The sequence below is a fragment of the Siniperca chuatsi genome, linkage group LG18 (assembly GCF_020085105.1).
Source record: "Siniperca chuatsi isolate FFG_IHB_CAS linkage group LG18, ASM2008510v1, whole genome shotgun sequence".
Lineage (NCBI taxonomy): Eukaryota > Metazoa > Chordata > Actinopteri > Centrarchiformes > Sinipercidae > Siniperca > Siniperca chuatsi.
The window spans coordinates 15040101-15052232 of record NC_058059.1 but is presented as its reverse complement, the minus strand read 5'-3'; the positions used below and the strand labels follow the sequence as shown (position 1 = coordinate 15052232).

The following is a 12132-nucleotide window of genomic DNA, read 5'->3' as shown; positions in this document are numbered from 1 at the left end:
CATGGGAAATTAGCCTGTGATAGCCTGTTACGAAGTGCTACGCGTTCACTCTCCTTCTTCTCTTTCTTTCTTTCCTCCTACATGTTTTACACCCCCCCCCCTTTACCACCCACACCTCCCACTCCTCACCCCAGCCCTCACCATCACGCTTCTTTTTTAGAGTATGATGTCACTCGCGGGCTTGTAATTGCCAGCATAGCTGTTGGGATTTCTTCCAAGACTTCACGTGTGAACACAAGATGCAAACAAGCCCTGAATCTCATTTAAACATACTGTAGTTGCGAGTTTATATGGAAAATCCAGTATGCACAGAATAGATACAAATCCAGATACCACATACTGAAAGCCATTTCACCAACCACGATCATGCAATTTGAGATGTCCTGATACAGAAAATAATTGCCTTGGTGGAGGATGTTCTTTACTTGTTCCTTGTCCATTACTCTTTTATATCTGGACACTTATATTGCTTACTTATTACATAACGGAAACATAATAACGGATATCTACTGTTCACTCGACACAGTCTTCTCATCTGTCTCTCTCTGTCTCTCTGCTTAAACTAATCTATCACTATGTGTTCCAGCACACGATCTGAGCGTCTTCACTGCATGAATTCTATCTTATTAGCAGAAGTGTAATCTAATTTGAATTGAATTACTTCCAACAAAGCTATCAAATATCAGCCAATTAAATCTGTTTAATCTCTAATCAGTATCTGTATCTGGTTCACATTAACACCCCAATCCGCTTCATTATTAACTAAAAAATGATATCAGTACCTCTATCTGCCAAGTCTTCTCCATCTCTATGAGTGAGCACTTGTGTTTAACTTGTGCATCTGCAGTAGTGCTGAAACAATTAATCAATTACTCAACTGAGTAAAATTGAGAAAGTTATCTGACAACAATTTTTGATAATCGATTAATTGTTAAGCTGTTTAACAAATGCAAATGCAAATGAAATGCAACTTGTTGACACCTTAGAGACTGAAAAATTCATTGATTTGAAAATTGTCAGATTGATCGACAATCAAAAAAGAACCCATTACTTCCAGCCCCAATGCGTAGACCCATGCATGCATACATGTGTAGGCATGTACACATACATAAGTGAATGTCTGTGGGTGTGTGTGTGTGTGTGTGTGTGTGTGTGTGTGTGTGTGTGTGTGTGTGTGTGTGTGTGTGTGAGAGAGAGAGAGAGAAAAAGCGAGTGCCAGCAAGTGTGTTCATTGCCATTCTCGGCTGCTCTCTGCAAATCACCCAGAGACGCTCTAACAGAACCCAGGTCTTTTCTTAAAGGAAAACGATGCATTAAAAACTGCACAGAGGTCCAGGGCCTTCTGTAACTCAAACACACTTCATTGCATTTGCATTACATGAGTCCAAACACTTCATAAATGTAAAACAAAAACTTCAATAACTAAATTAGTTTTTTTATTATATTTTCCTCTGAAACATGAATATAGACAACAGGAATTTGTGTAACTATAACAAATAATATTCTAACAATAATAATAATAATAACATTAACTAATTCAACATTCCTGCTAACATCAGGGTCATCTCAATGTCTGAGAATGTGCTATTCTTCCAGATTGCATCCATTATGTATCATTTCATACCAGAAGTCCCTACTTTTTGTATCAAACAATGAGCATTAAAAGCATGAGAGCACAACTCCCCGTGCTGGAACGGCTATTTGTTTCAATTGGGAAAACTGAGCCTTTAAAGCTGCAGCCGCTTGTGATCCAATAGCCTCCGCGTTCTCCAAGATCAAGTAAGGTCAAAGATGAGGAGAGCAAACAATTGCCAGCCTCCTGCTCCAAATCCCTTCACTATGCCACACTCCCTCTCAGCTGTGTCGTACCCAGCATATGTGAGCATGGTGTGTGTGGATCCACAGGCATGTGTGATTTCTTCCGCGAGAAGCTAGTGGAGAGACTTCAGAGGACTGATTCACACACACACACACACACTGTTCAGCCCTCTGTGTCAATTCTGAAGGTTAGCTTGTAAAACTAACAGATTCTTGACTTCATTCATCTTAAAACTCATCATTAGAATTTGTGAATGAATGTAGCACTAAGTGGAGACAGAGTGAGAAGTGAGAGAGAAAGATAAGAAAAAAAAGGGGAGAGGAGAATATTATTCTTATTCTCGATCAATGGCAAGCAAAGTGGATGCAATACATAAAGTGTGCTAATGTGCGATGCAATAAACCTCTGTTCATAGTGAAATTTCACCTTTATGCTCAAAGTTATCAAGAGCTCTTTCACAATTTGTGATCATCTATAGATCATTTCTCTTCATTTAAAGGAGTGTCTACACCTTTCAGCATTCATACCTCCATTCAAGTCCAGGAACAATCAGCCTGCCATCATTAGCATCCCTGTGAGGATATTATGTGACATGTTTTACTCAGCTCGCATAATCCACAGATTCAAACAAATCTGCCAAATCAAATAATGAAAAACCTGATTCAGTAAGCCGAATAAAGGAGAATTCGGCGACTGTGATTGCAGGATCGCAGAACAGAGTTGAACATTTAGGAGTTTCTATAGGGGCAAAGGCACTAAAAGAAAGAAGAAGCAAAATGTAAATATTTGCCAAAGCAATTACTTTAAGCTCTTCCACTTAAATGTTGAGAGAGAAGAAGATAATTATAACATTGAGTTGAAGGGCATTTTTATCTCTACCTCTTCAGGTATTCTTTAGAATAATCTCTGTCCTCCACCAGGCTCTATTTAAAGAGTCTACACCACAGGTTTATGTTCTTATGTTATCCTATTTTAAAGCTTGCCTCTATCATGTCAAGAGAGAGAACAGTTGATCACATGAAGCGCTGAGCTGGAAACCTCTGTGATCCTGGCCTGCAGCTAAAAAGTCATGATGTGAGGAGACCATTTCGATTTTGCATTTTCACTTGTTTGAACGGGAAGCACATTATGCGCTGAACCATGGAGTGCTTGAAGACACATTTGTACTAGCCTGCCTGGCCACATTTATTTAAATTACAGTATTTATAACTAATGCCATCACCTCTTTGCTCTTAGGTCTAACAACTGATCTAATTTAGAGCTGAGCTTTTAATGTGTACAATTAAACTTGCAAACAAGTTAACATTATTTGATATGAGGCTCAATGAACCATATGTCAACACATCTGTTAATCCACATTTTATTTCTTTAGTGATCAAAGCACTCTTTCTACCTTTTAGAGTAAGCTGCCTAATACTGACCTGCAGCTGAAGGACCACTTAACTCTCAGTGTTTTCTCCGACCTCTTAGGCCAACATGAAGATTAAGAGAGAGCCTGAGCACAATGTATTAGAAGGACAAAGCACTTGATGAAGAATGAGGTAGTAGTGGACTTTTAGTATGCTGTTAAAGCTAACTCAACACTTCCTGTAGCTGTTTCACAGTAAAAGCCTTCGAGCGAAGGCGATAAAAGCCTCCTGCTTGGCTTTTACTGTAAGGCAGCTGCTGAAAATTTTGAGTCACAGTATAATCACTGTGGGTAGTAGTTAGTTACTGCAGGTTGTAAATGATGTTAGATTTTGTCATGACAGATCAGTTTTACAGAAGTCAGCTGGTTGGGCTTTATTGCAATCTGGGCCTCAAGCCTCCAACACACATAATCAAGGTAGGCAACACTTTCTCGTGATGTTTCTGACTAACCTCTAACCACATTCCTCTACAGTGTTAGCATGACGGCTATCCAGGAAAAACCCAGAAGGAGATGCTCTGGAGGAGACTATGGAACTGTCCTCACTAGAAATAAACAGCGGGTTCAGGCAAAGCACTGAAGTTGCACTTGTTTCATTCATGCCTCACAATCACTCACTGGTCATTCACAGCTTCATGGCTTTCAGCTAACTAGTAATGTCCAATCATATTCAGGTGTACAGCGTGGCCATTACAACCACACTTATTGGTATTGTTGATTGAACGCCGACTGAATGTATGTGTTTATTAACGGGGGATTACAATCTTCGTTGCTGCTCGGATTCTTTGAGATCTCCCTCCCTTTTCCACCAAATCTAACTGTTTAAACATTTGCTGTAAATGGTCAATTCCTTGACATTAGTGTCTTTGACCGAACCGATGTTTATGTTTTCTTGACAAGCAAGCGACCTCTCTAATTGTGTGAATAGTGACAGTTCTCTCTAAGAAGCAAAGGCAGGAGTAGCAGGATGTCATGAAACCCGAAACCCGTTAGGGAGGGGGTTGAGGATGGTTGGGCGTATGAAAGGATCTGACTTTGGTGATTAATTCTGCTCCCACAACACCAGCAGAAATGGTGGTTTCTTTAAACCATGACCCCAATCTTTCCCTCACAAGTAATCAAACCTTAACAGAGGTGGCAGATTAGACAACACTCACATGAATTGTTTTTGTGAGAGTTGAGAACCTCTCTTTGATTTGGTGTCAAACAAACTTGTATAAAGTATTTAATCTAAAGAATTGTTGATCGATTACGCCGGCTTAAACTAATCCTTCTCTGTCCACTATAAACCAGAAGCTAAACTGTAAGATTTGATGCTTCGTATAAGCCAGACATTACAACCCAAAGAAGAGCTGAGAACAGAGAAACGTGAATGAAGAACAAATTTTTCAGAATGGTCTGGGGCACCACACACACATATAGTCATACACACATGAAAAACACACGTCACAGCTGACACACACACACACACACACACACACACACACACACACACACACACACACGCAGGCTTGTTCCTCATTAGTGCACAAAAACGTCACAGTGCTCTAATGAGGATATGGACTCTGGAACATGCACACACCGACACACACACATACACACGCATGCACAGCTGCCCTTCACACTATGTGCCTGAGGGTGTGACAGGCAGGCACGCCAAAAGAGGATTTGTGGTGAAAAGCTTTGGGGAGGAGGGCGAGAGGGAGAGAGAGATAGGAGGAGTGGAGAAGAGGGGATTACATGGTGAATATTTCAATACTAAAACATACCAATTGGCTTGGGCTCCCTTTCTGGCTTGGATGGACAGTTACACACACACACACACACACATATAGGCATTGGCAGGGCCATATCTTCTACAGCTAGCTTAGCAGTGACTAAACAGAGAGTGATGGGTAAAGCTAATACAAAACCACTGGGCCCCCCGGGGATCTGACTGACAAGCTGATTGCTGGTTAACCTGCTGTGACTGACTGAGTGGACCAAAACCAACCAAACTCTCCCTATCAATTTAAGACGATGTCATCATTTGGAAGAAAATCTAAAAAGCATCAGACATCACTGAAAGTAGAGAACAATCTAACTTGCAGGAGGTGAGGACGTATAACAGTTTTTTGTTACTGTTAAACTAATAACATCAAAGTACAGACTGTGACCTGTGTAGAGATATACGTATTATATAGATGAGGTACCATAGAAAGAACATTTCGCCAAGGGTATCAGTTCAATTTCTGTTATTAAACTGTAACCTGCTCTTGGGAATAGAGATAAAGCGTAGATGAGACATACAGAAGGGACATCAATGCAATAAAGCTGGCCAGTTTAATATGTATGATCTATTTTTTGTAGGATTTCATGAAAAAAATCCTCCTGCTGCATGTAATAAATGGAGTTCTATGACGATCTAACTTGTACATATCACTACAGCTCGATATTGTCTGTTTCTATTTTTACAAATGTGTGAATTTATCAGTGTTTATATTCAATATTTAAAACATTGGATTAAAAAAATCAATATTACAAAAACTCAAGTAAAAATCTGATTTTAGCAGTGTAATTTGCAAAGCCAACACCCTGTATTTTTACTTACTTAGATGGACTCTGGTGCATAATCAGCAGGTCATTTGCATTTACTCCCCATTTGTCTCTTCACATTCTATAACCAGAAGATCCTCAGAGCTATGCTCATCACAGGAGTCCTTCTTTTACTCAAAATTAAGGTTATCAGGATGATGCAACTTTTTTCTTATATTGTATTGAATGTTTTTGTCCAGAAATACCGTGAGGTACAGAATCGCTGAGAATCCGTTTGTACAAACAGAAACTTGGTTAACAGTGTATGGGACTGGATGGCAGAGAGGTGCCATGCAACGTTCCAGATACAGCTGGGCTGCAGGAACGCTAAAGGACAGAGGGACCGGCTGCTGGCTGGCATGACGGCTGCCACATGCTGGTCGGGTCAGCAGGGAACGAGGTTACAGAGTGGAGTGACAGAGAGAGACAGAGAGAGGGAGGGGGAAGGAGAGGGAAAGTGGCTCGCAGAATAAAAGGATTAACTTCAAAAACAATCTAAATGGGGGGTGCATCCATGCATCAGTTTGTGTGTGTGTGTGTCTTTTTCTGGGGGCTCATGGGATTTTACCGTTGCAGGACTCCAGCGGACATTTACATTGTCCCAGTTACAGAGATGCGCTGGAAGCACTGGGTATAATGCAAACACAATGGTTAAGCTGCATGTCTGTATGTGTGTGTGTGCGCGTGTGTGTGCGTGTGTCCATAGTTAGCATACTGCAGTCTAGACCAGGGGATCAAGTGTAATCTCTCTCCACTGATACAGCTGATGAGCTAAGGTCACACACCACTGTCCCTGTATCAACATCATCTCTGCATGTCATTTGGGTAACAATTCTGTGTTATTAATTCATTCATAAATAAATGTTTTAAAACTATTTGTTTTATAGTATTTGACCCTTTCTGGCTGCAACTGTGAAGTGTCAACATTACAAATTTATCTGTGCTTATTTTGAGTTTATAAAGAAAAAATATAAGGGATAAAGGAACAGTTCACCCCCAAAACAATCTAGATTGATAAATAGCACTACAGGTAAGAAGAAAAATATGTAACTTTGATTTTGCGGTGAACTGTACCTTTAACATTTTCTGTAGTGGAAGCAGTTTTTCCTGCTGTGGAGACCACTCATGAACACTCACGAAGCAACAGCCTGCATGAACAAAACAATCTGCAGTCATTAGTGGTGTACAGACAGCAAAGAGTAATTGTGAGTAATTATACTCACAGCATCCTGAAAAACACATCATATTTTTAGCTGTCTATTTTAGTTTTTATGAAAAAAGTACTATTGTTACACACCATCCAGATGTTAACATCTGGGTTTATCATTAAGTATCTGGTATACATCTTTACCATCTTATCTTATCAGATGTTATAAAATCATTAATGTTGAGCGGTAAATGTAACAAAACACTGCTTCAGTACTGGTAGTGACAATGTAGTTACCTCATAAAAATAAGTTAAAAACTAAAAACTCTACCAAATCTACCAATTACTTATCATCAAAATGTATCACAGTTCAAATGAGATGGCAGTGACCTTTATTTTCACCAAGTGGTGGCAGTTTTTTGGGGTAAAACACTGATAAGAGGATTGACAGCATCACTGGTTCCCCTGAGTGTTCACAGTTTCACACACCAGCCGGGCAGTGAGTAATCCTTAAAAGCAAACAAAATCACCAGTTGCAGATTTCTAAGAGAAAGGTACTATGAGAGTAAATATAATAACGAATGGTTACCCCCTGGAGGCAAAGAAAAAGCATCAATATGACACTGAATGCACAGACCAAGTAATGATAAAAGAATCACTTCTCTGGGTAGCAGACACTGTTTGGGTTACTTGACACACAATATTGTGTGTGACAGGCTATGTTTAATTAGAATAGATTGGGGAATCAATATTAGTCTACAGACAAAATCACACTGTTTGTAAACAAACCCAAGTTGCAGGGAATTAAGTAATTATTTTTTTTACAATAGAAAGGCTCCCACTTAACTCGAACCATTCAGCGATTGCTAATTAATTTACCCCCCACTCACACACACATACCCCTACCACAACCACCACTACACAGGAACCCCATGACAGATTCAATTAAAACGACTTCATTACTCTGAGCTTTGAAACACTTCACTCTAAACAAAAGCAGATGCCTCCAAAACCTCGACAGAGGAGAACAGAGTCTCTCTCTCTCTCTCTCTCTCGCTCTCTCAGACAGACATTTGTTTTTAGAACAACAAAACAACCTAAGTAACCCAACATGAAGACACTTACTGTCTCAGCTAGTTGTCACACTGACGAAATGTCCTGCTGCCAGGGACAAGGTGGGACACGAAAGAAAACATCAGGATTACTGCCCTGAAACACAGTTAAACCACACACACAAACACAACTCTGCGGCTTTGCCATTTAAAGTAAAGCCATAATTATAACAACACAGTCGGCTACAACAACGTGGCAGGGAGAAGAGAAGAGAGTCCAGCACAGTATCAAAACCCCAGGCGATAACATCTTTTGGTTCCTCTTGGTCTACTATTTCCCATTATTTCATATATTAACCAATTCCCTTTATGTATTCTCTTCTTTCATCACTGCTGTCATGTGAAATCCTTGCAACTCTCACTTTGAAGAGTCTCATGTTTGGTTGTATTCTACAAACCAAACCCTGCCAGAAAAAAAAAAAAGCCCAGAGATCCTCCTAAAACAAACTTGATTTTGTTGATCCCTGAAAGGTTGACATTTTGAAAACACAAGCTTTTTGCCAAAGAGCATCAAATCTCAAGCATAACAGACACAGAAACTACTGTATACACATACAACATATACTGTGGGTGTCATTTTGTCCGAGGAATAAGTCGGATATTAGGTTTCAAGCATGAAGCCAGAATTAGACTGAAGTAAAACTGATACTGAACGCTTCACTCTATGGTACCCTTCACACACTTTCTCTCTCTCTCATACACAAATCACACACACATATTCCCTTTCTCTTTTTCTCCTACACACATACAAAACTCCCAAACCCCTCTCCTCCCTCGCCGCTTCCCTCTATCTCTCTCCACGCGGTGATTTCACACTGACACCCAAGTACTGTACAGCATCTATGATATCATCAGTCTGCCAGCTAGCAGACATTACCGGCTGCCGGGACAGGAGAGGAGCCAACAGTGAGCGCACCTCCCTTGAATACACACAAGCACAAACACACACACACACACACACGTGCATAGACAAATGTGCCAAATATAAGGAAACTTGGACAGTATATGAAATCAGAACACACATATGCCTGGTAATGACATATCATGTACTGAAAGCACTTTGTTACACACCAGGAAGCACAGGCTCTCTGTTTCTGTATCACAACACATACATACAAACAAACAGAAACACATGCATACATAGATGCTCACTCACCTGCACCTGCATGAAAGACCCCCGATAGAAGCAGCATGCTGCAGCCGACAGGGCACTCCACAGACTACACCTCTCCGTCATGGTGGGTGCACACCTTCCTCTGCTACCTTTCCTCAAACCTTTCCCCTCACTCCTTTCTCCTTTTCCTCTACTTCTCACTTCTTCCTCTTCTTCTCTTCCCTGTCTCCTGTCCTCTTGTTTCTCTGTACTCCACCCAGGGTGTCTGATCTAAACCCAAGCCCCTGGGCTAAGCCTGTCCCACCCCTGCCAGCCTCCTCGCCTGCCTGCCTGCCTGCCTCTGTGCCTTTCTGCCTGGCTAACAGCTCCTCAACATAGTGCCACCACTACAAAACCAGGCTACAAGCTAAACAGCTAACACCACAGCTACAGCTTGCAAGCAGCTGCTGGTAACCACATCAGCTATTAGCTACGAGCGAGCTGTTAACAGCTGGTACTGATAACAACTAGTGATATTACAGCTCCTGACATCTCTGCTGCTTCTGCCCTGCACCGGCTTCTGTCGCTTCTGCTCTCGCTTCTCTCCCTCTCACTGCACTTGCAGCACTTCACGCGGCTGCTAGGGATTACCTCATTGCTTGCTGATGAAAGGAGTGTGGGTGGGGGAGGGCGGACCAGAGGAGAGAAGAAGGGTGGGTGGGAGGGAGGGAGGGAGGGATGGATGGATGGATGGATGGATGGATGGAGGGGAGGGAGGAGGGAGGCAGGGTGTGTGTGTGGGGGGTGGGGGATGGGGGGGTGAATGCTAGCAGGCACAAGTACAGAGAAGTGCTGTCGAATTGCAGGCAGAAACCCCACCCACCCTCCTGACAACCCCGGCTTCAGTGCGAGACAATGCTGACATGGGGGGGAGTATACAACATGGAGAAAGTAAGAAAAGATGGGAGGAGGGAGAGAAAAGATAATTAAAAGATGAGATGATGAATGAAGAAGATGCAGGTAGAAAGAGAGAAGAGAGAAAGGAGGAGGAGTGCAGCCTCCCAAAGGAATCTAAGCTTTCTTTTGCCATGAAAGGAACCCAACAGGGGTGCCCCCCCTCCACCATACACACACACACACACATATACACACAAAAGCTTGAATGCAAATTTACACCTTTTATTCCACCTACATGTCCACACACACACACACACACACACACCACTGTATATTACTAGAGATAGGAGCTACAGAGCTTTTGGTTCCTGTGGTGAAATAATGTTGATAGAAATGTTATCCTTCTGTGTGTGTGTATGTGTGTGTGAGACAAAAGAGAGAGAGAGAAAGACTGTGTGTGTGTGTGTGTGTGTGTGTGTGTGTGTGTGTGTGTGTGTGTGCGCAGCAGAATATAATGATGTGTCTCTAAAAAGCCACGCAGACTGCAGCTAGACAGCTCATTATAAGCTGAAACTCACAGGCAGGTGTTTCAAGGATAACACGGTGTGATTTTCACTGGCCCATTTCACATACAGACACACACACAAACACGGGCACACATACCGGCAGGGAGATGTCAGGAGGGGTGGGGCTCTGTCTCCAGAGACCTGAGTGAGTGACATCATTGAGGACGCTTCACCATGGCAACACTGCGAGAGCCTTGACAGCATCCAAAATTCTGACACTGCATTTAGTTTGGTCTGCACCATTGCAGGGAAGCATAACATAAGCGAGAAAGACATGTTCCTTCTTCTTCTCTTTCTCTCCTTTTCTTACGTTGTCTTTGAGGTTATCACACACACACACACACACACACACACACACACACACACACACACACAGCATCAGATGATGCCAGTAATCACTTTGCTAATCTGTCTCTTGAATGCATGCTAGTGGGTCAGAGAAAAGGCCGATAGATAAGGAGCTACAAGACACAGGATGGATTCATTAACTGCAGCATCTCCTCTTAATGTAATCTCAAACCATCCAGCGCTGGATTAGACAGATTACACAGTAGGGACAAAAATAATCTCATAAGAGGGGCCCTGTGCTCTCCTTCCCTCAATCCTCTGTAATACCATGCCAAAACAATCACAACATACAGCATGTTACATCTGGCCACACATGCAACCCAAAATGCATGCTGTGGGAAAAACACAAGTGACAACATGATGGATGCAGAGTTTAAAACATATATGATCCGCTATAGCTATGAGTTTAGCATTCAAATTGGCAATGTTAGGGGTGTAATTCCCACTCAGACAGGTCATAATGAAAATGTATTGCACTGTAAGGTGCATTAGCTAAAACCCAATCTACAAAATTATACTTTTAAAAACATACTTTTTATATTACGAATTTTGATTTGCACAAGTGAAAGAATACTGCTAAGAGGAGCATATCCTCTCATTGTTTTGAAGCAAAATACATTCTGAGTGCTCTGGCTTGTGTTTCCACATGTCATTCTGCATCCTCCGATGAATTATGTTAAGTCAAACAGATATCAAATGGCTGCTGTGGGGAGCTGTGACATTAAAGTAACAGATTTACCCCAGCTGAGTCACACCATGTTCTCTGACATTTCTTGATACAGAGAAAAATATATTGTGCTCTGCACTACGATGTAACAGTCAAGGGGCAGCTATTCTGGTGCAACAGTAACTTTTTACTTGCTTTTCTCCAGAAGCTAAGAAGAACTATGGCTTGAATTGGGCTGACAATTAACTGAATTTATTGAAATGCCAATATTATAAATCTCTTACAGACCTAAATATAGTAAATTCCTGATTTTTTTGTCTGAATCCCACATCATTTAAATAAAAGTAGTAGCAGCTAAAACAACCAATGACAATTATGCACTAGTGCAACCAACCGAAAGGTCCACAGTCCAGTCCACAAGTCCAGATTTTTATATGGGCATAGTGTAATTCATTAAGACGTGAGTCAACATAACAAAGTTGTATTAAAAACTGCTATTGT

The 12132-nt window shown here is 41.5% G+C and overlaps 1 protein-coding gene across 5 annotated transcripts in view; it reads right to left on the bottom strand.

Annotated features, from left to right (window-relative positions):
* Positions 1-12132, bottom strand: part of sh2d3ca (SH2 domain containing 3Ca) — a 54884-nt gene that overhangs the window by 30247 nt on the left and 12505 nt on the right. The window contains exon 3 of one of the 5 annotated variants that reach the window (XM_044174336.1): positions 6876-6949. The exons of the other annotated variants lie outside the window; for them this stretch is intronic. Within the exon in view, the coding sequence (XP_044030271.1) occupies positions 6876-6884 (9 nt within the window). The 5' untranslated portion in view covers positions 6885-6949. The remainder of the gene's footprint in view (positions 1-6875; positions 6950-12132) is intronic. 5 annotated transcript variants of the gene reach the window in all.